Here is a 23,790-nt window from a genome sequence, read left to right on the forward strand (position 1 = left end):
CTTTCATTTTCCTTACACAGAGACCACTCACAGTATGTATGGATTATGTACATGTCAAATGTGAAATGTAATACATTAACAACATGTTATGTATGAAAGGTAGTGTGGGTGTACGTCTTATCACAGAAGCGTTACAATCAGCACTCTCAAGGTTACATCATTCTACGATCGGATTCCTTCGGTTTCGCAATGACTAACGATGCTTTGCCCAGTGCAGTTTTAACCTTCAGACGGCTGTTCTAAATCATTAAGGTAATGAAACAACAGCAGACAAAAGGTTCCTACATATATAAAAAAGGATCTCGTACTTCACAATCATATGTTTATTTATGTGTAAATGTACATCACAATATTCAACCTTGCTTCTGTGCAAGTTCCCTTGCTTTAGCCTTTTCAATCTTCGCAATTCTTGCAGCAGACTTTGAACCCAATGCACCACCGCCCCAATGTCTCTTGATTTCTTCAAAGCGATCATTGAAGTTGGTTTTAATCGCCTCCACCACCTTACTGAAGGCTGCACGATCACCAGAGTCAACCTGCACATGAGAAAGAAACAAACTTACATAAATAAGATAAGATAAATTCAATACAAAGAGAAATAAGACTAACACGATATTGCACTTAATAATGCAAATGTCCTACTTTCCACATCCCATGTTTCAAATGCATACCATCTTTGAAAATTCCAATTAGTAGTTTCTACCCATGATGCAATTACTACAATGAATGCATTATGTCATTACAAAACCTCATTTTGAAAATAAATGGGATACCAAACAATGCCCTACTGTTAATCTAAAATGACCAAGGTTTTTCTAGTTTTCTAGAGGGCTCTTATTGAATACTCTAGATCAGCTTCGATTTATTACTAGGTTTCTAGTTCTTTGCTCATATCATGTTTAAATTTTCCATGAATTTCAGTTAATGGAAGGGTAATACAGCGCATGCATTATGTCCAAACACTCCCCCACTCTTCCTACAGAGCTGCACACGAGATCAGATGAGTCTACTTACGAATTATAGAGGAATGGGTATGTCTCTGCCTTGAACTTGGTAGACACACCCGACCTTCCCTTCTATTTCTACCCCCTCTACAGAAAAGTTTTCCCATACTGCATATCACGAGTGCCTTGACAAAATGCATGAGCTGTACAAAAGTTTCTTTCTATCCCCCCCCCCCCCACCCAATCTCTTCGTATATTAGCCTGTTTGCTTCTCATTCCCATTAACTACAAGTGCTACAATTCATTGCAACATTATCTTTTTACTAATTTCTGTATTGTATAGTAAGGGTCACATAAGAACAGTTCCTAAACAGCAATTTTGCAGTCTTGTCAGTGTTGCCAACTGTTACCAGATATCACACGATCCTACGTACTAAATGAATTATTTACTGTACTTTATGTTGGAAGGTTATTCTAAATAATTCAATAATGTGTAACATATTTTCGTGGGCAAACTATACGGGGAAAGGGTTCAACATGTCAAGTATTTGTCTGGCAATATGAAATTCATTGGTTTGACTAAACAACTGACTCACTAGACCTAACCTAAAAATGTATTTTGTTTGACCATATGAAATTATTAGTACTAACTCCGAAAACTTACCTGACTATAGTCTTGAATTATAACCACAACGCAACACAAAATAACTATTACGTATTAATATTAATACTGATATTAATTAATTATTAATATGTTCAAATTTCACTAGCTTCCAATAACCGGCTCAGAAATTTAGTACAACTTTAATTTCATGGCACTCCAGTACGACAAATATTGTCGATATCTGTCTCAGCTGCCAACATACCAGTTACAAAATCACTACCATTTGTAGTATTTGTCAGTATCGAAATTCGAAACAAAGTTGGCAAAAGAAAATTCAACCTGCAAACTAGAAAATCACCACAATCCACTAGCATATGTAGTAATGGGGGAAAAATGGTTAGGTTTCACCCTTTGGGTATGAAGTAAGCTGACCCGGACTATACTCTCTCAAGAATTGTATTTTACCACCATTACTTAGAGCACAGTGCGAACCTTAACATCACAATTCTAGCACTAAGATCATGAAAGCATGGAGCTCTACCTCTCTGCCTCACATGTGCCTTCATGGCATGTAGGAAGGGTAGTACCACAACAACTGCCCCCCCCCCCCCCCAGCATAGATTCCTCCCATCTTCACAAGTTGGAGGGCTTATCACTGCATGCAAGGATACCCTTTTAAGAGTGTTCCTGGATATGGCTAATGACGTGGGTACCATGCAGGCTTTCATGGCCGGAAGGAATGGAACAAGGACCATTCGGGCTGAAAGATCATGATCTACTGATGGTATTGCTACCAAGGGGGGAGTACCTCACACTGCTGGACAGTACCCTAACGTTCAAATCATGGGCATTCATGTCTCTACCTGAATCACATTGTCATTTAATGAATCCTTAACGAAATGACTTCTATATTTAGCCAATGACTAATGGAAAAATTCACTAATTTAAGGAAAAAGACAAGTAAATATAAATTCTAGGAAGGCAAGACTCGCAATAACAGTATGGCCAGATGGGTATCAGAAGCCACTAGAGATTGGGAACAATTGTAAGTACAGTATTGTAGATTTGTACCAATTGTTGCAATGACCAAGTACATGGAATATAGAGGATCCAGAAATGATTGTTGAGGAAGCCTTGGAACTTCACAACAACAACAACAGCTGGCCATCAACGAGTAAATTGTTGAAAGGATCTGGGAAAATAAGAATGCTGTTAGTGTCTATTTCACTACTCTAATCAATATGGCTATAATTTTTATGAAATTGTGTCTTTTTTATGGTATGCCGGAAACATAACTGGTTTCGTATTTACATGTTATATGATAAATGAAGTGTTTTAAGACATATTTGGTAGGTCATTATTGCAACTCCCCCCTTGTAAGAGCATTTTTGCTCTATCTGGTTATTTTTGGTGTATTTTCGTTGGATTTTGGTCACAAATCCCCATTAACCCCAATATTTACTTTCCTTGACACTTTCTGTACTCATTATTTTGTACATATTTTTTTATAGTTTTTCAACACATTCAATAATGCTGTTTTAACATCTTCAACTGTATGTCACAGACCAGTCCAATCACCCCTTCTCCTTCAATAGAAGAATGGGCGCCAACAAGTTGTTACAGCCCTGATTACATATACAGGGTGAACAGTAATGAATGTCATTAAATTCAGGGAGTTATTCTTTGAGATATTTAAAACAAAAAGGTTTAATACAATTTGGCTCGTTTTTGCTTCCTTTTTGAGATGAAAATGGTTTTGTTGTAAGAAACATTTCATAGTATGTTTGACCCTAACGAACGTTAATATTGAAAAATTCCCTTGCAGAACAAAAAGTTACATTTGGATCAAATTTGTTTCATTCCAGAATTAGGACTTGTGTAAAGTTGATGTGGACGACTTCGATCAACATGTCATTCGGGATACAATCAAAGAATTCTATCATATTTGGAAAGTAGTACCCACGATTAAGAAGATAATTCCGAATGGATGATGCCATTGACGAAATAATAATTAATTTTGGACCAAGCAATGATGGCAGCAATGATAGGGATATGGTTTGTGTATAATTGTAAATTAATGTAAATTCAAATAATACGCCTGTAAAATATTGTTATAAGAATATGTACATATCAGCTGTAGGTGTAAGTCATGTAAGCCTATATAATTTGTAGAAATAGCTGTAGTAACTCTGTATTGCCAGTCCCCAGCCCAGATGAGAGAGAAGTGTACACACAATTATATTTAAATACTTACTCATTACAGGTTAATTAAAACCTGCCACGAAATCATGTTCTCCTCTCAAAACCGGAGTGTTGTGAGATGATGTCTGTATTGAATCAAATTCTTTTACAGTAGAGAGCCGTAAAGTGAAAGAACCAACATTTTCTGAAAAGAGTCACATCACCCGAGGGAGGGGCATCCATTATGTTGATGAGTACATGCAGAGCCTTCTTTAGTTACAAGCCGGGGCATGAGTAGGTTTGGCAATGCAGAGTGGAGGCGGGAGATTTTAGAGTGATATTGTGTTTGCTCATTGCTTTCGTTATACGTAACGCGTATTTTTTCAATATTACTTCATGCACAAAGGTAAGATCAAGATTCAGAGTAGTGATGTAAATTATTACGGGTTCGAAAATAGTGTTTTATTGCAATCAATTAGCTATACTTCAGAATACGGCGTAAGTAGGCTACTTACATACAAAGGCTGCCACTTAAAATAATTACAAAAAAACATGTTTTTATTGATAGTACGAAGGTAAATAAATAAAAAAGATATTCCTTGCACCGAAAATAATAAAATCAATAACGCAATACAGGCGTAAGTTCCTACGCAGTATTCTTAAGTTCCATTCAGTTAACAAATTTGTGGCTAGAAAATTGACAATGTTTTGTGACTTAATGGTGTTTCATCTGTGAAAGGTTTAGGATATATTTTAATATTATCTTATGCGATTATCTATCGTATTTTTCTACAAATATTTCAGATGCCTAGAAAGTGCTGTGTGCCTATGTGTCGTAGCAACTACACTTATAATTAAAAAAAAAATAAAAAATAAAAACAGACTTGTTTTTTTATTGATGGTACAAGGGAAAATAAATAAATACTTAAAGAAATGTTACTTGTACCAAAAATAAATAAAATAATGACGTACTTTCGCAATACCCTATTCCAATCAATTAACCATTATGTGGCTAGTAAATTGACAATGTTTTGCCGCTTAATGTTGTTTCGCCTCTGACATGAAAGGTGTAGGATATCATATGCATTTTAATTTCATGTGATTATGTCGTGTTTTCCTATAAATATTTCAGATGTCCAGGAAGCCAGTTTTAGTTTGAACCTGGCCAGTCACCATAACAATACTGTTATCCTAAATTATTTGTTATAAACTTTTTAAAATATAATTTTAAATAAATATAACTACAGAAAACAAGCTAAGAATGTGAATTATGCAAATAGGCCTAAAATAAAATGTAAACAGAAGAAACTATTGACATTCCTATTATAATAAAAGTATGAGGATGTAAATACGGTTAAGCCAAGTAAAACAATCTATGAAAAAATGAAAACACATCCCTTCAACATAATACGTAACAAAACGCAACATTATCTATTAAGTACATGTATGTATCAATTAGCGTAAACTCAGTGGACTTTAAATCCTGTAAATACCAAGTGGGGTGAATGTAGAGTATCCAACGCCCACTGAACGAATATTTCACTTTTATCACTGCCAATGTTGTGCTATAATCGTATATGCAAGGTAGGCTATAACAAAAACCTAAACTAACCAAACCTAACCTGTCAAAGAAACAACAAGTTATACTAAATATGTGTAAAATTGGCCTATGTCTCTATAGTGGGCGGGATATAAGTAACATTGACCAAACCAACAAAGTGATTATATGCATGTACAAATTATAGATAGTTCTGACGTATAGCAGGCATTCCGAATCTTCAACAAAACTGCAACATTTATGGGATCACAAAACAGCTGTTTACAATGACTTTGAAAACCAAAGGCGTAACTTTATTGATATAGCAGGCGAGACCCAACAATTTGACTAGAATTCTGATACACACAAATCACAAATAAGAATATAAAAATGTGGTTATACAATATTTAATAGAATAGTCAATTACTTTGTCATCCATAACCGTAAAAATTCCCAAAGACTGCAACCATTTTATTTTCATTTATTGTCTTGTTTTTTTTTATCACCAACACGCATTTAGTTCATAATACATCAACAATTAATGTTTGGTACGACCGCAAACATAATTCCATCGACACACACTTATATTGTAACATTAATTTACATTGGAAATCGGCATTAGCACAAACACGTGTACTGTACAGTCAGCCTCCGGGTGACACATAATTACAGTGTTGCCGACATATGGCCCCGGCTTGTAACTAAAGAAGGCTCTGGTACATGCCATATCGAGCAGTTCGAAAGACAGACTTGGGGGATGTAAGGTTCAAGATAACTTGTAATAACAGTATGTTTGTGTCATTATGACAGTTATCTTTAAATAACTTGAAAACGATTAGAGATATCTCAAAATAGACTCCACCACTGATATTTTCTGAAAATTTCACATGATTTTGAGTACCTACAGACCCCATTTTCATTTAAAATTTCAAAGTTACATGCAAAATGCCAACTTTTGAGATATCTGAGGCCTAGAATCGAATGTCTCACTGGTAGAGGATGGCTATAAGTTACTCCTGCAACAGTATCTGCTTCCGAAAGACAGCACTTTGTATTGAGGAAGAACAAGTAGATGTGGAGGAGCCCAACAACTGGTCCATGGTGTCTACTGTAGATGCCACTCTTTCCAATTATCAAGGAGGCAGAGATGATGGAGAAGAAGAGTAAACAAACCAACAAGTCAAGAAGCAATGGATGCTCTCACCATCTTGAGTGGTCTATTGCAAATGCAGAAGAAGCAAGTGCAAACAAAGATTCCACATTTTTTTAAATAGTGTACAGTTAATTGTAATTTATTTTGTGTTAAGATAATGACACTGATAATTTTGAACTTTTAAATTTATTTTTTGCATTTCCTGTCATCTACATTTTTTTCCATCAGTCCTCTAAAAAGTGTAAAAAGGGGGTTCCATTGCATTTATATTTGATGGGCTTCCAGTTTTTTGAACGTGAAAGAACTATTACCATATCATATTTACTCACATAATTTTACTATTCCCTCAATTTAAAAACTGAAATTTGAGTAAAAAAATTCGCATCATTTTCCCGTCTTTATTACAGTTTATAAAAATGTTGTTCTTAAGACAGGCGATGGGTGAAATTTCTTTTTATATATTTCGTTAGCTAGAGACTTAATTTTTAGTACACATACTCCTATTGATATAAGTAACGATGTGTTTAAATTTCGTGTTAATAGGATCAGTAGTTTAAAAGTTATTTAAATTGTTAAAAAAAAAAATTAACATAATTTCAAAATGCTGCTACTTCTCCAAAATTTAAGTACCATGTCTGAATATTTTTTTACAATACCTTTGATCTCTTCAGAAAGTTTCTATGTTCTCATATTTAGTTTTACCTTGTGAAAAGAGGAATAAAAAAAAATTATCCTATTCATATTCAAATTTTTTAAATTTACAGAGTGCAAGCACACATTTAATTTTTTTATTCACAAATCATTTCCTTTTTTGAAAAAGTGGCAACTACATGTGGAAAAATAAGTTTAAAAGTTTGCATGTATTTTAAACTTACATCAAAACATTTAGGCCTTGTTAAAAGTGTCCAGCTTTCTACTGTCAATGACACAGCTCATCTGCCCTGAACCTTGGAGAAGTTACAGGTAGTTGTTTCGAGTGGTGTGAGGCTAACCTTGTAGCAAGCCGCTGGCTAACGGTACTTTTGGGCATTTCTCTTCATTTGTACTTGGAAGACGGATGTGAACATTTGCTTTCTTTGGTTAATAGAATTGCTGGTAAGACATAGCCATATAACTTTTGTGTGCAGTGTTTGCATGTGTGGGTGTGTGTGTGTGTGTATATATATATATATATATATACGTATAGTGTACTTCTAAGCGTATTACCTGTATATAGCAAATAAATGTATTAATTTAAACTTAAATGTGCCTAATCATGTCACCTCCTAAGAAAAACAAAGTAATTTATTCCCAAGCACGTTAAATAATAGCGAAAGTAATAGAAACATGTGAAATGAAGTCAAGAACAAGAGTCTTACGCATTATTACTCAGGCCACTAAATGCGCCGCATATTACACTGGTCTGTCTGAATTTACGGTAAAACTGTGAAAGACTTCACAAAGTCGACCTTTTGAATACAGGCCTTAAGTAAAGATTTTTAGGGTTGACCAAAGGCTGGTGGAGTTCGGACACCCCGTACTGAGACGTCTCCTTTTAGACCTATGTGTGACTTATCCCCGATCGGATTAGCATGGAAAAAGATGAAACAGAAAATAATGAGAGAGGAGATTTATCTTTGCAAAGATTAAAGAAACTTACAGAAATGGCTTTATCGTCAATAACAAAACAAAACTGGGAGGTTTTTTGTCAACATACATTAAAAGTGGAAAGCCAATATAAATTTCGACATAATACAGTGTCTACAGTAGTGATGATAGCAGCGATGATGATGATGATGATGAAAGTTATTCAGAATCAGCTACTACATTGTAATATGGTGCAGAAATTGGTGAGTCAGTGTTTTTATAATGCATGCTACATTGCATTTCTAACTCTCTTTCTCCATCCACTACTAGTGCAAAACTACTCCAACTCCGCATTTATTCCAGACCACATGAGCTGTGTCACTGACAGTAGGTAGTGCCCTCTATCCTCTTGGCAGCTTCTAGAAGTCGTCGTTTGGTAGATTTTATCACCTGACGATAGTGCTGGAACTATTTTTGTAGCTCGAAGCTTTGCTTTCACTACACGTCCTTGGTCACGATGAACTCCTAGAGCTACTGTTTTATATACAGCAGGCAATCCAGCAGCTTCTTGGAGACTGAGGACAGTTTTTGTCGATTCAGCATCGAATTTGCACACTGCCAGGTACACTGCTAGGTCCACTCTCTTCGAACCAAAGAAGTCCTTCGGACAGTGTCTCCATATTATATTGTGCAGACTTTTGTTGGCATTTTGTGCTTTGTGCTTCTTTGAGAGGCGTGGCAATGTTGTCTTTACGAGGGCCTGGTTGCTTACCCTGTGCGACTGCTCTCTGATAGAAGCACTAACTTTCTGTTTCAACAGGGCATTTAATATGCTGACTCTTTTCATCAGTGGAAATGCTGTGAAACAAAGTGGCATATATTCCAGTTTTCATGGCCAGTAGATTATCACGATTGTCGAGGATTGCCTTTTGGTAATAATTCTGGAGTTGGCAATAGTCACTGCTTTAAGCGTACCATGTCCCCGACCACCTAACGTAAATCTATGAGTTCTCCATTCACTCACAGCATTCCTGAGGGCAGTGTCCAGCCTTTTTCCTATGTAGTTGATACATTCTTCTTTCTTGATATCAACCGAGCCCATATGACCTTTCTTCCAGAATCTCTTGTATGTAGAAGCATCTCCATCGGAGAGAATTATGTATCTAAGGCATATTGCTCTGACCTTTTCCACAGGATTAAGACTGCTTCTGCTTCCATGGCCTCTGAGGAACTCTCGTGATTTATATCACATTCAGGGGCATGGGCAGCATACCAGACCCTAAAATCTGCTATGGGCATGCATCTCTTGGCGATCATGCACCTGTAACAGTGTTTGCTCATGACAGTGTAATCAAGAACAAACCCTGTTAGCAAGTCAATTACATGCCCATGCCATAATGTCCACATGTGAGCCATGTCCCACCAAAACCGACTGAAATGGTCATTGAATGTAGATTTGTTCATCTCAGACATTCATGACCATGACAAACTGTTCTAATTCAGAGAACCCCTGTCCTTCATTGACGAAGGTCTGGACAATCCTCTTGTTCACGTTGAAGCCCGGTCTCCTGGATTTATCCTCACGATGCCTTGAGGAATATGATATGATATATATTTGTCATTAAGCACTTTCTTCCGGTGAGATGGCACTTCACATATTTGTATACAGTGCCATCCACCTTATTACATAGCAAATTTATGCAAGTCGTAACTTACTTCAGTCTCTTCCATTTATGTTCTCTTTAAATGTATCTTGTCACCTCTCCTTCACCGGCCTATCCATCTGTATTTCCCCACTTCTCCATTGCTGACCTCCACACTTATATCCTCCCCTCCCCTCACTTCCTATTGATATCTTGACCCCCCCCCTACTATTTTCTTGTATTTCCCCCACTACTTCCCCACTACACCAGCTTCTTAAATCATAATGTTTCTTTTTACTATTCGCCTTTATTCCTTCATCACTGCTACCTGAATCCGTTCCATTTTTCTTCACTTGCCTTGTCGTTTTCCCCTGACCCTGCAACTCACGTACTCGCCTTGGAATCGCCTCAAAATGCTGATTGCAGGAATTTTTACACGTTTGTAGATTTCTGCTACGTGTTGATATTTCCTCCTCAGATGATGTCATAAGCTTTGCTCGATTGCTTGAAGTTGCTTCTTTCCGCATTCCATGTCTGTCTGATGACCTCAGTGTCGTGCTTGTCTTGCTATTTTCTCATGACTGTTGTCCGAGCTGATATCCTTTCCAATGCTCCTCGACACTAATCCCCTAATTTTCTCCTTCAGGACTCTTCTATTCCTCTCCATTTCTTCCGAATCTACTACCGGCTCCTTGATGCTTTCAGGACATTCTTCAACACTAAAGATCAAATTGTTAATCTTTAATTTATCACCACACAGTCTTGCAAATTGACCACTTTTCCTAGCTTCTTTCAGGAAAGGGACCAAACTCGTCTTCTGCTCCTTACTTCATAACTCCAATCATTGTCCATTCTGATGGAAGTGTTCCCTAGCAACCTTCTGCTTCTCACGATCTTATCCTTCGTTGACATGCTCTTGAATTTCACTAGTATAGGCCTAACTTGATCTGGATTGCGATTTCTTCTCCCTATTCTAAATACATCCACAATTTGTCCGTCACTCAAATCCATTCCAAAACACTCCCAGCACACTCCTATTATCTTCTCGTATGTTTCACCACTATGTTCCTTTTCCATTTCTTATACTCCAAAAAATATCAAGTTCTTTCTCTTCTTTTCCTCTTCTAAGTGCTCCCATTTGCTTTTCAAACCTTCATTTTCGTGTTGGATTACTTCCATCTTCCTCATCTCCGCTATGGTCTCCTTCAATGCTACTAAATCTTGTTTCATTTCAATATACTCCATTACACTCCGGCTTCATTCACTCATTACACAGGTCAATGCCTCTGCTATGCTTACTTCCACTGACTTGCACAAATGAACCTCCACACTCAGCTGTTTAAGACTAGCCTTGAGGAATAAGTTGAAGACTTTGTCTCTTCACAAACCCACACACCAAATCTAACTTGTGGCAGAAAACGTGTTTTTCATCACGAAGTGTTATGTACAAAGACTTACTATTACAGTCACTACAATTCAAGTCAGAGACTAGTCTGAACAACAAACTACTATCTACTAATAAATATTGACACTGTTCATTATTAACACAATATATACATTCTGGCAACTAATCTCTAGTTATTTTTGTCTCAGATTCTTTTCTACATTATTGTTCTTTATACTAGGCCTACTTGAAAAGGTTTCTACACTACTAGTATTATGCTCTACACGAGGCCTACAACTATCATAATTATCATCACTATTATTTACAACTAGAGTTTTTCCATTTTCTCGTCTTTTTTTTTACCATGTTCAGACAAAGTTGTCTCACTTTCTTACTTCTAGGCATGCTGAATGTGTAATATAACCTAAAAGTACACGTGACTACACTTCACACGGCAATAAAATACTATTTAAACAAATAAATATATCTTACATGGACACTATACTATACTACATTACACTACTGTAAGAATACTAGTAAAATAAATATACTTACAAAACTACACTGCCGAGGGGGGGAGAAAAAAAAAAAACCCGCAACACTTGAATAAATTTGAAATATCAAACTATAATACAAATTATAAATTACTGTGTGCTGCTATGAGCCTGTTTGTCTTAGGCAAGTATTAATTCATGTTTTGGGAAGGAAAGTATACTCATTGGGTGACTTGTGACACCCTCTTTGCCACTTCCAGTCCCTTAGTCTATATTTATTGCTGTGCCATTAAAATTTACAACCCTAACTACAAGCAGCAAAAACAAAACTACAACACTATTGTTATCTTTTTATGCTTATAATGGAATTCTGTGATACTGAACTCAGTTTTAAACAATATTTACGAGAGTTAAGATGCTGTTAAGCCCCGAGAACGCCACTAGAGTAGTCGCGGTGGTAGAGAATGACCACAGCTTACGTTATGTGACTCAGGTGTTGCATACATGGCCCCGTAGCTCTTGAAGAGTATCTGGAGCAAGGTGACGGACATTCCTTCCTAAAATATCCCACCGATGATCAACTGGGTTAAGATCCGGACTGCGTGATGGCCATTCATTGCATGAGTTGAATCCCTACTTCATTGAGGTAATGGAGGACATATCGTGCCACACGAGGACGTGTATTGTCTTCCAAGAGCACGAAATTGTCACCAATAAATGATGCAAAGGAAGACCATGTTGCCCAAGGATTTCTTTCATGTAGCGATGGGCAGTAAGAAACTCACCCTCCACAAAGACAAGGTCCATTCGTAGAGTAAAACTGATGCCTGCCCATACCATCACTGAACGGCTATGAAATGCTGTTCTTGATAAAAATTTGCAATGGAGAATACCTCTCTCCAGTCCTCCTCCACACTCTCTCTCTTCCATCTGGGTACCTGAGGCAGAATCGGGTCTCATCTGAGAACAAAACTGTTCTCCACTGTTCCTCAGCCCATCCCTGATCTTCCTTTGCAAACTGTAAGCGAGTTTGACGATGTTGTCTTGTAAGTTCTGAGCCAGGAGCAGGTCTTCTGGAGATCAGGCCAGCATCATGTAACCTCCTCCTCACAGTCCACTCACTGACATTCACACCTCGCACTTTTTCTAGTCGATTTCTGTCTTAGACCGCAGTGTTGCGGCAGTTACGCACCACTTGAAGGCACAAGAACTGGTCATCTATTGCAAGAAGCTTATCTTTTTTTACCATATCCCGGTCTTGGAGAATATGAACGAAGTTCCCTGTACCTCTGCACTGTACGTGAAACTGTCGATGCAGTTGTATGCAACACCTGAGCCACATAACGTAAGATGCCGCCATCCTCTACCAACGCAACTGCTCTAGCAGCTTTCATGGGTTTTAACGGCATCCTAACTCTCTTAAACATTGTTTAAAACTGAGTTCAATATCACAGAATTTTATTATAAGCAAAAAAAGAAAACAAAAATGTTGTAAATTTGTTTTAGCTGCTTGTGTTTAGGATTGTAAATTTTAATGTCACAGCAATAAATATAGACTAAGGGACAGGAAGTGGCAAAGATGGTGTCACAAACCACCCAATGGGTAAATTTTTCTTCCTATAATATGAATTAACACTTGCCTAACACAAAGAGGTCCATAAAAGCACACAGTAATGTTATAATTTGTATTATGGTTTGATATTTCAAATTTATTCAAGTGTTGCGTTATTTCTGCTCGGCAGTGTATTTTAAACGTTCAATTACAACCCACACTTTGCCACACAATCCTTTGTATACAAACATTCACTTTGAAGATATGAGATCTGTAACCTCTTACAAACATTACAATGACTCAGAAGGCAAACTATCAGGGGCGATTTCTCCGGATATGCTATGCTTGCTGCGCAAGCCCAATATTTTCGTAGAATGTGTATTTCTCAAAATGGCGTTACGTACATTAAAATTTATTTTGATTTTTGGAATAGTGCAGGTTGCATACCGCAAGTATCGCAACGCTTGCTCATTTCTCGGAGCTACAGGAAAGACATAGAAACAGCAAGAATATGATGTGTGCGCAAGTGCCTTCATCCTTAGTCCATCCTAGGTGCACACTGCTTCTGTTAAGTGTCGTTTGAAGCTCTGGTCCAAGAGCTACACCAATGACTATTTAACGTTACATAGACCAGACCAGTATTGACACAGGAATGTGCTGTGATTTGCGAGTGCAATGTAATTGTATGAGCAGAATGCATATGTTAGCTGCTGCATGTATTATTAATTCTTACACATTAATTTGAAGAATTGCAATGAGTTCGGAATTGTGTTGTTGAAACCTTATTACTAAATCCATTTTTCTGGAGGAATATTCAAAAGAGAGACATTATAAAGAACGGCAGACCATGTCCAGGGCTGCCAGATTTAAAAAGACAGCATAAGGAGAAAAATAGAGAATATGTGCACTCGTTCAGTGCAACTCAATACAACAATATGCATTGGTTGGCAGGGTCGAAAAAACTGAATAAATTGTTTTGTTATTTTCTACAGATAAAGGTGTATGATGTAAAAGTGGCTTTGACAATTTAAATACTTTTTTATTACAAAACACGAGAAGTCTGAAAAGCATATAAAGTATTTTTTGCAGTTGAACAGCTTTGGTCAAACAAGGATCGATCACCAGCTGGATGAACAGAAACACATCAGTGATCTACTCCACAATGAAAAGGCAAAAAGGAATCATGAAGTTCTTAAACGTTTGATTCATGCAGTGTGTTACTTAGCAAAGCAGAAGCTACCATTTCATGGACATGATGAATCTTTAACTTCTGTGAACAAGGGGAATTACTGTATACTGAACTTCTACATCTGATAAGCGAATATGATCCTCGTTTGACAGACTACTATTTTTGAAAGACCACTATTTTTAGAGGGACATCGTCTACAATTCAAAATGATTTAATTGCAAATATTACTTAATTAATATTGTGAAAAAAATAAGAGAGATTGCACAAACGAACTTTGTTTTGTGGTGATAATGTTTGGTGAAACATCCGATATCATAAACAAACCACAACTTACTACAGTACTTCGTTATACAAACGAAAACAGTGAAATTCAAGAATGATTTCTAGGTTTTGTTGATGTGAATCGAGATCGCACTGCTGGAGCCCTTTTCAAGCACGTGTGTGAGATTCTAAAAGAGTTCGAATGTGAGAAAAAAATCGTGGCCAAAAAAAAAATATGATGGTGCGGCTGTCTTAGCTGGTCATGTGAATGGTCTGAATAAATTAGCCCAAGAACAGTATCCATGCGCGACATATTTTGTGCGTTATTATAGCCACTTTCTGAATCTGATATTACACAGTCTGCTTCGGAAATAAAAGAGCGTACCATTTTCTTTCAAACGATGTCAGGACTTGCTGCTTTTTTTTCAGAGTCTACAAAGAGAATTGTTCTTAAGGATTTCGTTCAGAAGTTGCCAACAGTAGCACCAACGAGATGGAGTTACTCTTCACGTCTCATTAATACTGTGAAAGAATATTATGATTTGTTAGTGGAATTCTTTCAATGAGTGCTGGATACTTCAGATGAGCGGGATGGCGATACATTATTGAAATCACAAGGATTTTCGTCCTTCCTATGTAACTTTAATACTCGATTTCTGCTGGCAGTGTTCTCGAAGGTTTTTTCATTCTCCGATACTGTGTTTAACATTTTGCAAACAAAAGGTCTGGATATAATTCTGGAAGGAAGCCATGTTCTAAAAGACGTCCAATTTCTAATGAAGAGAAGTTAAAATATAAATGCCTCTTCAGTTAAATTCTAGACAACATACTGGTTCAGATAGAAGAGCGTTTTAAATCTATTGAAAAATCTGTTCTTTTCGCTACTGGATTGTCATTTGTTTGAAAAGCATAGAAAGAAGTTCCCAGATAGTAATGTTATTTCCCTAGAAAAAAAACCAATGGGTCCTTTTTCGATATATACTGCAGACCAGCTAACTTAATACCCTCAAGGTGAAGCCTAACCATTTTCCCCCCATTACTACATATGCTAGTGATTTATAGTGATTTTCTAGTTTGAAGGTTGAATTTTCTTTTGCCAACTTCGTTTCGAATTTCGGTACTGACAAATACTACAACTGGTAGTGTTTTTGTAACTGTTATGTTGGTATTATGTTCGTTGCTGTGAGAAGTGTATTCGGTACTGGCTCCCTTGAAAACTAAATACTACTAGATTTCTCAGTCGGTTACTGGAAGGTAGTGAAATTTGAACTTATTAATAATTAATTAATATTAATGCATAATAGTTATGTGTTGCATTGTGGTTATAATTCAAGAATGGTCAGATAAGTACAAATGAATATAATATACTGTACTTGGGTGTGATAATGCACGTGGGTAATCTATAGAAATACTATCTATTTCACATTTTAATGAATTTCTTTCGTGTTTAGATTTTTATTACAATGTCAAAGAGAGGAAATAGCATAGCAGTGAATCCTCCAAGGAAGAAAATATGTGCCATTCAGAGTATGCTTCATAAATCTGTAGTTCACATGTATAATGAGTTGAAGAAAGAATATAATGAAGAAATTATGCCAACGAAGACAGCAATTATAACCAGAACAGCAAAATTATTAGGAGTAAGTATTCTTAGGCATGCATTTCAAAGTGGTATTCAGTTTTAGGAGTTTGTACTAATAATTTCATGTGGTCAAAGAAAACAAATTTTTAGGTTAGGTGTTTAATCAAGTCAGTGAATTTCATATTGCCAGACAAAATACATTTAAAATACTGTAATACTGTAGTAGATGATAGCTTAAATAGACAAACAAATAAACAGTACGAAAGTAAATTTCTGGTTTTCTCTTTTGCTATTAAATTAACTGTTCAGATCACAATTTACATGCCACATCGGCCGAAGAAGATAGAAGTCATATTGTTGTAATTATTATCGTTATATTCCAGCAAATATTACATGAATGTAGGCCTATTATGGTGCTTAAAAAAGAATTCAGTTTTATATAATAACCGGATAGTCTATAAAACTTAGGAACACTGACTCTGACTGAATAATTATATTAAATGTGGAGTCTCTTCAGAAATCTACTTGTTACAGATATAACACTTGAGAGGTCCAGGACGCATTTCTGGGAAACTAGCCATTTCTCTTCGTCCTGGACATCTGGCATGTTATACTGGTAATTAGCAACAAATTTGAGGGAAGGATTACAACAGTGCATTAGAATATACAGGTAAGTGTCAAAGGATTTTGTGCTGGAAGTATTTGTGGCTGTGAACTAAAACCACGTGTTCATTGCTATGTAGATATCACAGAAATCAATGAAACAAAATAAAATTATGCCTTCTTGATGTAGCTTTTCTGGAGAATTACCTAAATATTCGCCTACTTAAATCTATCATAGATCCAACCTAACATGTTCGATCATTTTCTATTCATATAGCCCTAAATATTGGTATCATACATGAATTTTATGATATAACAATTTTTAGAAGTGTTATGTTATTGTTTGTTATTGCAGCTTGGCTTTGCTATAGTTAGGAAAGTGATAAATTCACAGAAGGGGACCCCACTTGTAACAGGAAAACATAGACTACGTAAACATCCAGTGCCTGATGCTGATAATTTACGAAAGATGCAATTGCGAGATTTATAAAGGTAGAGAAGTTACAGGAATTATTGTGTTGATTTATGCAATGTAATTCTGATATTAGTCACATGTATAAAAATCTGGCATAATTTTCATTTATTATTACAGGGGAAGTAGTAACAGCAGCAAAAGTTCTGGAACATATGAATGATAATTCTGAAACATATTTATTTAGAGGATCCTTATCATCGGTGAAAAGAATTTTGAAAGACTGATATGAAATTTGTATGGAGCAAAGGAGATCCTTATACACATCTATGAGAAAGTGATGTTATTCGTTTAAAAGATCATGCTTTTGAAAGAGTATATAAGAAATGAGGAGAGTGAGAACCCTAAACCCATAGTATTCTTGGATGAGACTCTGATTTTTATGAATGGTTAAGTTTCAATGTATTGTGAATGATGGAATTTCTTATTAATAAATAAGTTAACACTTATGTGGAATATAAAATTGCAATTAATATAGTCATGAATTCAAGTGGGAACATGTTTTGCAATTAACAGTTTCATATTATAACTAGAGGTTAGTTATAAAATTCTTGAACAGTTTTCCTGTGTCTGAAATTTTAGTCTCTCTTAAGAGTTTCAATGTGAATTGCTCTTCCCTTTCTGTTTTTTTTTTTAAATAGGATCACTCACTTATTCATGGAGTAAACCAGGTGAAGTTTCCAGTGACGTGAAAGGTGTTATTCATAGACCAACGAATGAGGGTGGAAGATTAGATGCCGGAACGAAAGATGGATTTATACTCAGTAAGTCATATTGATTTACATTTTACATAAATTTTGCAAGAGTAATCTTTTTAACCCAGGGTACATAAATATCATAAAAATTGGTGACTAAGAACTTGGGAAAGCCTTTCACCAAAGAGAATCTCATGTTATGTGCTGAGGTGTAATTGGAGTAAAAGAATAAATCTGTTTTATTTTCTTTATTTAAACACTGTGAATTCATGTGACATAATTATATGCCCATGTATCATTTTTATTGCAGGTGCTGATTTAATTTTTTCATGCAAGTCAAAGGAAAGTCAGGACTACCATAGTGCTATGAATGGTCCTGTAGTTGAGAAGTGGGTGCAAACACAGTTGATTGTTGGTCTGAGAACATTAGGCCAATGTGTTATTGTCATGGATAGTGCTGCATAACATAGCAGACTTATGGAAAATCAGCCAACAACAAAATGGAGGAAAAAGCAGCTATTGGTGATTTTAATTGAATATAATAGATTTGTTGTACTAAATGATAAGAGTTGATGGTATGACATCACCTTTTGATATATTGCAATATTAATTTTCTTACTTTACAGTCATTATTATTATTATTATTATTGCTGCTGCTTCTCTTATTTCTCATGGTTAGGCATAGACATATCTACTCATAACTTGCTGCTACGTTTTTCTTTCAGGTGAAACTGAATCTACATAAGAATCCTTAGACAATAGAGCCATGACAATTAATTCTTTCATTTTTTTTCCCTTAATGTAATGAAGTTGTTGGTTGATTGATACCCAATGTTCAGCAGTTGATGTTGTCATTATCTTGCACTCCAATATTTAACTGGATGACTGAAAGTTATGTAAAGTTGGACAGTCAAGACGATGATCCGTATCTTCATTGAGATTTCAGAAATGGCACATGGGGGATTCTGAAATATCAGTTCTTTGTAAATATTTGAGGCAATCATGGCCTGTGATAATATGAGTGCTGCCACTGTAGATTTTCATAGAAGTTCAGTTACTATGTACTACATTTTTGTTTCGCTTAATTGTGAATTGTATATGCTGTAAATTGAATAGTAGTCTGTAGGCCTATAGCTTAACTGATGAATTATATGTGCTGTAAATTAAATAGTAGTCTGTATAGCACAACTGATGAATTGTTTATGCTTGTAATTTGAAGTAATTTGCATGATATGTATTATCAATTTCTGTATATATAAACCGATTGAATGGTTTATGCTTTTACTTGCTATGTATTATATTTTATAGCTTAACTGATGAATAATTGTTTAGGTTTGTCAATTTAATAATCTGATTGCTATGTACTTCATATTTTTAGTAGAGCCACCGATGTAGCTCAGTTGGTAGACTCGTTGGCCTGCAGATTTGGAGCTGTGCTCGAAGGTAGGTTAGATCCCATTTGGTCTGATTGGTTGATTTTTTCCGAGGATTTCCCCTGTCGTGGATGCCAGAAGGCCTATTGCTGTTATGTTTTATTTAACGACGTTCGCAACTGCAGAGGTTATATCAGCGTCGCCAGATGTGCCGGAATTGTCCTGCAGGAGTTCTTTTACATGCCAGTAAATCTACTGACATGAGCCTGCCGCATTTAAGCACACTTAAATGCCATCGACCTGGTCCGGGATCGAACCCGCAACCTTGGGCATAGAAGGCCAGTGAAGGCCTATTCCAATTTTTTCATTTGCTTTAGAATCATTCTGAATTTTGTTACCACATTGTCACATTCTGATCTTGTTATTCTTTTAACAGTGTGGTAAGACGCAGGTATAGATAACCTTACGGTAATTTTGCTACCTTTCAGCTATCTCATTACCCCCCCACTCCATAAAGTTCAGGGATCCAATGAAGTACCAGTCGTCGATGTAATTTGACCAGTTTTCTTAAAATTTTAAAACACTGTAAAATATTGAGATTTCTTGCTGTTACATCCAATACTGTAGCAAGAATATACGACTTTGAATCTGATAGTATGACAGCCTTCTCAAATTTATGAAGTCGATACTGGAGATTTTATAAGCTTGAAAGTGTATCTAAATTTTCACTATCAAAATTAGTCAGTTTGAATACGTTGTTTTCAAATGCCAGGCATTTGACAATAAAGTCATTTGACCTCTTGCACTCCAATATTTTTCAAAGATATTATTATGACCAGCCACTGAAGCACAGATTTTGAAGTGTTCCGAATACATTTCTTGGTTTGAGTTGCACAATGGACAGTTAGGGGACTGATACGAGGCCTGTCTAAAAAGTATCCGACCTTTAGCCAGAAAAAATATTTCAAATACCTGACGGGGTTGGGACCCTAATCCCCTTCAAAGTAGGCCCCTTGTGCTTGCACACATTTAGCCCACCGATCCTTCCACTACCGGAAACACCTCTGGAAGTCTTATTTTGGAATGGTGTTCAGCTCCGTCGTCGCGCTCCGCATTATCTCTTCTCTACTTCAATTTTGGAAACAACCAGAAGTCGCAAGAAGCCAGGTCTGGAGAGTAGGGAGGTTGGCGAATGGTTGTAATTCCATGTTTGGCCAAGAAAGTGTGGATCAATTGGGATGAATGTGCGGGGGCGTTGTTGTGATGCAAGTGCCAGTTGTTCGCCGTCCACATGTCTGGTCTTTTGCGCCGGACTGCATCACGGAGTCGCCGGAGAACATCGTGATAGTACTCCTTTGTCACCGTTTGTCCTTCCGGTGCGTATCCGTGATGCACAATTCCACGGACATCAAAGAAAGCAGTCAGCATCAGCTGATTTTGCTTCGCACCTGCCGCACTTTCTTCGGCCTTGGAGACTCGGGATGCTTCCATTGCGACGGCTGTCTTTTTGTTTCTGGGTCGTACCCGTAAACCCATGACTCATCTCCAGTTATCACAGTGTTCAGAAACCCAGGATCAGTGTTGGCGGTGTCCAGAAGGTCCTGTGCAACATCACGACGGAGGTCTTTTTGTTCCGGGGACAACAACTTGGGCACGAATTTCGCAGCCACTCGGTTCATGTTCAAATCATCACGCAAATTTGCATGTGCAGAATCTTTACTCACTCCAACCTCTTCGGCAATCTCCCGCACGGTCAAACGACGATCTGCCATCACCAAATTTCGCACCCTCTCAACAACAGCTGCACTCTGAGCAGTTTGGGGCCTGCCACAACGCTGCTCACTCTCCGCTGATGTGCGGCCATCTTTGAATCGGTTGAACCACTCCTTAATTTGTGTTACACCCATCGCATCTTCCCCAAACACCTGCTGAATCTTACGAATTGTTTGTCTTTGAGAATCACCAAGCTTTTGACAAAATTTGATGCAGTATCTCTGCTCAATTCGTTCAGTCATCTTGCGATAAAACTAAATCCGACAAACACTCAGAACAGCACCTTACTTGGCGACCACCAGCCAGTGACTGGCACAAGCGAATGCGGTGAAAAAATTCAAGCATGCGCATTACGGTTCCTCCTTCCACTGTGCACAGTGGCGCCACCTTAGAATCACTACTTTGCGTGGGAAAATTTAAGGTCAGATACATTTTAGACAGGCCTCGTATATTCCAATTCTATGCAGGTGTTTGGCCAAACAATCATGGCCTGTTGCCAATCTAAATGCAGCTACAGACGATTTTCGTGGTAAATCGGGAATTAACTGTGGATTTTGATGCAGAGAGTTCCATTTTTTCCCTTGGGATTGTGTTATCAAATTTTGTTTGTTGAAGTCTAAGTATGTAGAATTAATAAATCTTTTCACAGAGTAATACGTAGATTTAGTAACAGGTAAGTAGCAGTGCTGCCTTTCTTTGCTAAAGCATCCACATTCTCGTTTCCCAGGATTCCACAATGGGATGGTATCCATTGGAATACAATTCTTTTATTGAGTGATATTAATTGAGAGAGCATTTTATTTATTTCTGCTGTTTGAGATGAAGGTGTGCGTTCAGAGAATATTGATAGAATAGCTGCTTTGGAGTCTGACAATATAACTACATTCTTAAAATTATTGATGTGGCATAGAAGATTCCTGAGACTTTCACTTATTGCAATGATTTCACCATCAAAACTTGTTGTTCCATATCCAAGAGATCTATAAAGTGAGAAGAGACAACACGTAACACCTGCACCTTGTTCTCTGGAGATCAAGGATCCGTCGATGTATAAATGAAGCCAGTTTTGTGGAGGGTACCTAATATTAATTGTCTCTAAAAGACAACTGTTTCAGTATTTCAGTGTTTACTTCTGATTTCAGTATTTCTTCTGTTAAATTTAGATTATATTCTATATTTAATAGAGTTAAAGGGTTTGGTTTAATTTGTAAGTTTTCTTTTAAATTCGGGATATTGATTTTCTGTTTTAATTCTTGAACAATGGATATGAAACTTTTTCGAGTTTTCAATCTACAGAGAGGACTGCATGAATGCCAATTGTGTCCTGGTAATCTGATAAGTTTTTCATATTGAATCAGTGCTTTTTCTTCTATTGTCATTTTGATGCTGTTAATATTAGTGAGGAATCTCATAGAATCTATTGGAGAGTTTGAATATAATTCCCTGTAAAAGGGAATATACTGGTATTGTACTACAAAACCACTACATCTATGGCTTGGTAAACAGGATCCACCTATAAAAAAATACTGTATGTAGCCACTCACTGACCAGATCATTTATCGTTTCTAATGATTTTTAAAATATCTAGAGAAGTAACACATTTCTTAACATCATCTGTTAAAGTTAACTTATATAATATTCAGTTTCAAATAACTTGGAATTGTGTTTTATTAGTAAAGTTTCCCTTAATTGAGCAAGTTTGAGTTCTCCAAGTAGAGTGAAAAAGTCTGTTGGGATTTTTGCTCAGTTTATTAATATTTGTGGACCGTGATATTTTGTTCTAAACAATATCATCTGCAAATGATGGGATTATCATAACATCTATTTCTTTAATTAGATCGACATAAATATTGGAAAGTGTATTTCTGAAAACAACCCTGTGGGAAGCCCAGATGAATCTGTCTCTACATATTTGTGACAAACCATTGAATAATAAAGTCACTGATTCAGCATAACATTTTATCTTGGACATCCTGAGTTTGCAGTTTCTTAAGTGATTTATATCTATAGAGCCGCATGCTTCTTGAAAATAAATGAAAATTGCTAAGGTGTCTTGTTTTCTGTTTAAAATATCTTATATAAATATAAATCCCACAAAGGTGTTGCCAAAAGGCACAGCACACTAAACAAATAAAAATAAACATTTGTGTAATGATTGTTGTTTTCAAATGGGAAAGTACGTTTATTTAATAATTATTAGTAATCAGATAGAATATAAAGAAATTTAAGTATACAGGTGATTATCTTGACTAAGAGCATATTCCGAATCTCAGTGCTGAGCAATCTGATGGCATCACGGTGTTCCGAATTTCATCAGCTTGCAGAGGTGGTGGCAGTCTTCATCAGTGAATCTGACTGGTTCTTGTATAGGCCGGGAATTAGCAGACGAATAACATCGTGCACTGTTGTGTCATGGCGGTGTGTTCTGCTTTAATTCTGCTGTATTGTTTGTAATGAGCGAACATGTCAACGGACCAGTTATTACTACTGGTTCAAGAAATAAATTGTTTATGCTCTCTTTCCTTTGAAAGAGATGGCAGTACGGAAATTTCGCAAAATTTTGCTAGCGTAGCACAGACAACAACTTATACAGTCGCCATGACAGCCATCGGTCCTTCCAGCAGTATTGTTCCTATTTTGCTGCAGTGTGACGTCATTGTTGTCCACCAGTCCAGTGAGATTCGGAATACACTGTAAAATTTAAAATCTGTCCATTTGTTAAATGTAATTCTCTAAAGTCAACTCAATTAGATGAAAGGAAGTTACTAGATTACAGCAACCAAT

At 36.6% G+C, this 23,790-nt stretch overlaps 1 protein-coding gene across 1 annotated transcript in view; it reads right to left on the reverse strand.

Moving 5' to 3' along the window:
• Nucleotides 1-305: 305 nt before the first annotated feature.
• RpL7A (ribosomal protein L7A) overlaps nt 306-23,790 on the reverse strand; it is a 55,930-nt gene continuing 32,445 nt past the window's right edge. Inside the window, exon 6 of the mRNA XM_069833389.1 lies at nt 306-536. Within this exon, the coding sequence (XP_069689490.1) occupies nt 354-536 (183 nt within the window). The 3' untranslated portion in view covers nt 306-353. The remainder of the gene's footprint in view (nt 537-23,790) is intronic.

This window comes from Periplaneta americana, chromosome 8 (assembly GCF_040183065.1).
Source record: "Periplaneta americana isolate PAMFEO1 chromosome 8, P.americana_PAMFEO1_priV1, whole genome shotgun sequence".
In the NCBI taxonomy this organism is placed as follows: domain Eukaryota; kingdom Metazoa; phylum Arthropoda; class Insecta; order Blattodea; family Blattidae; genus Periplaneta; species Periplaneta americana.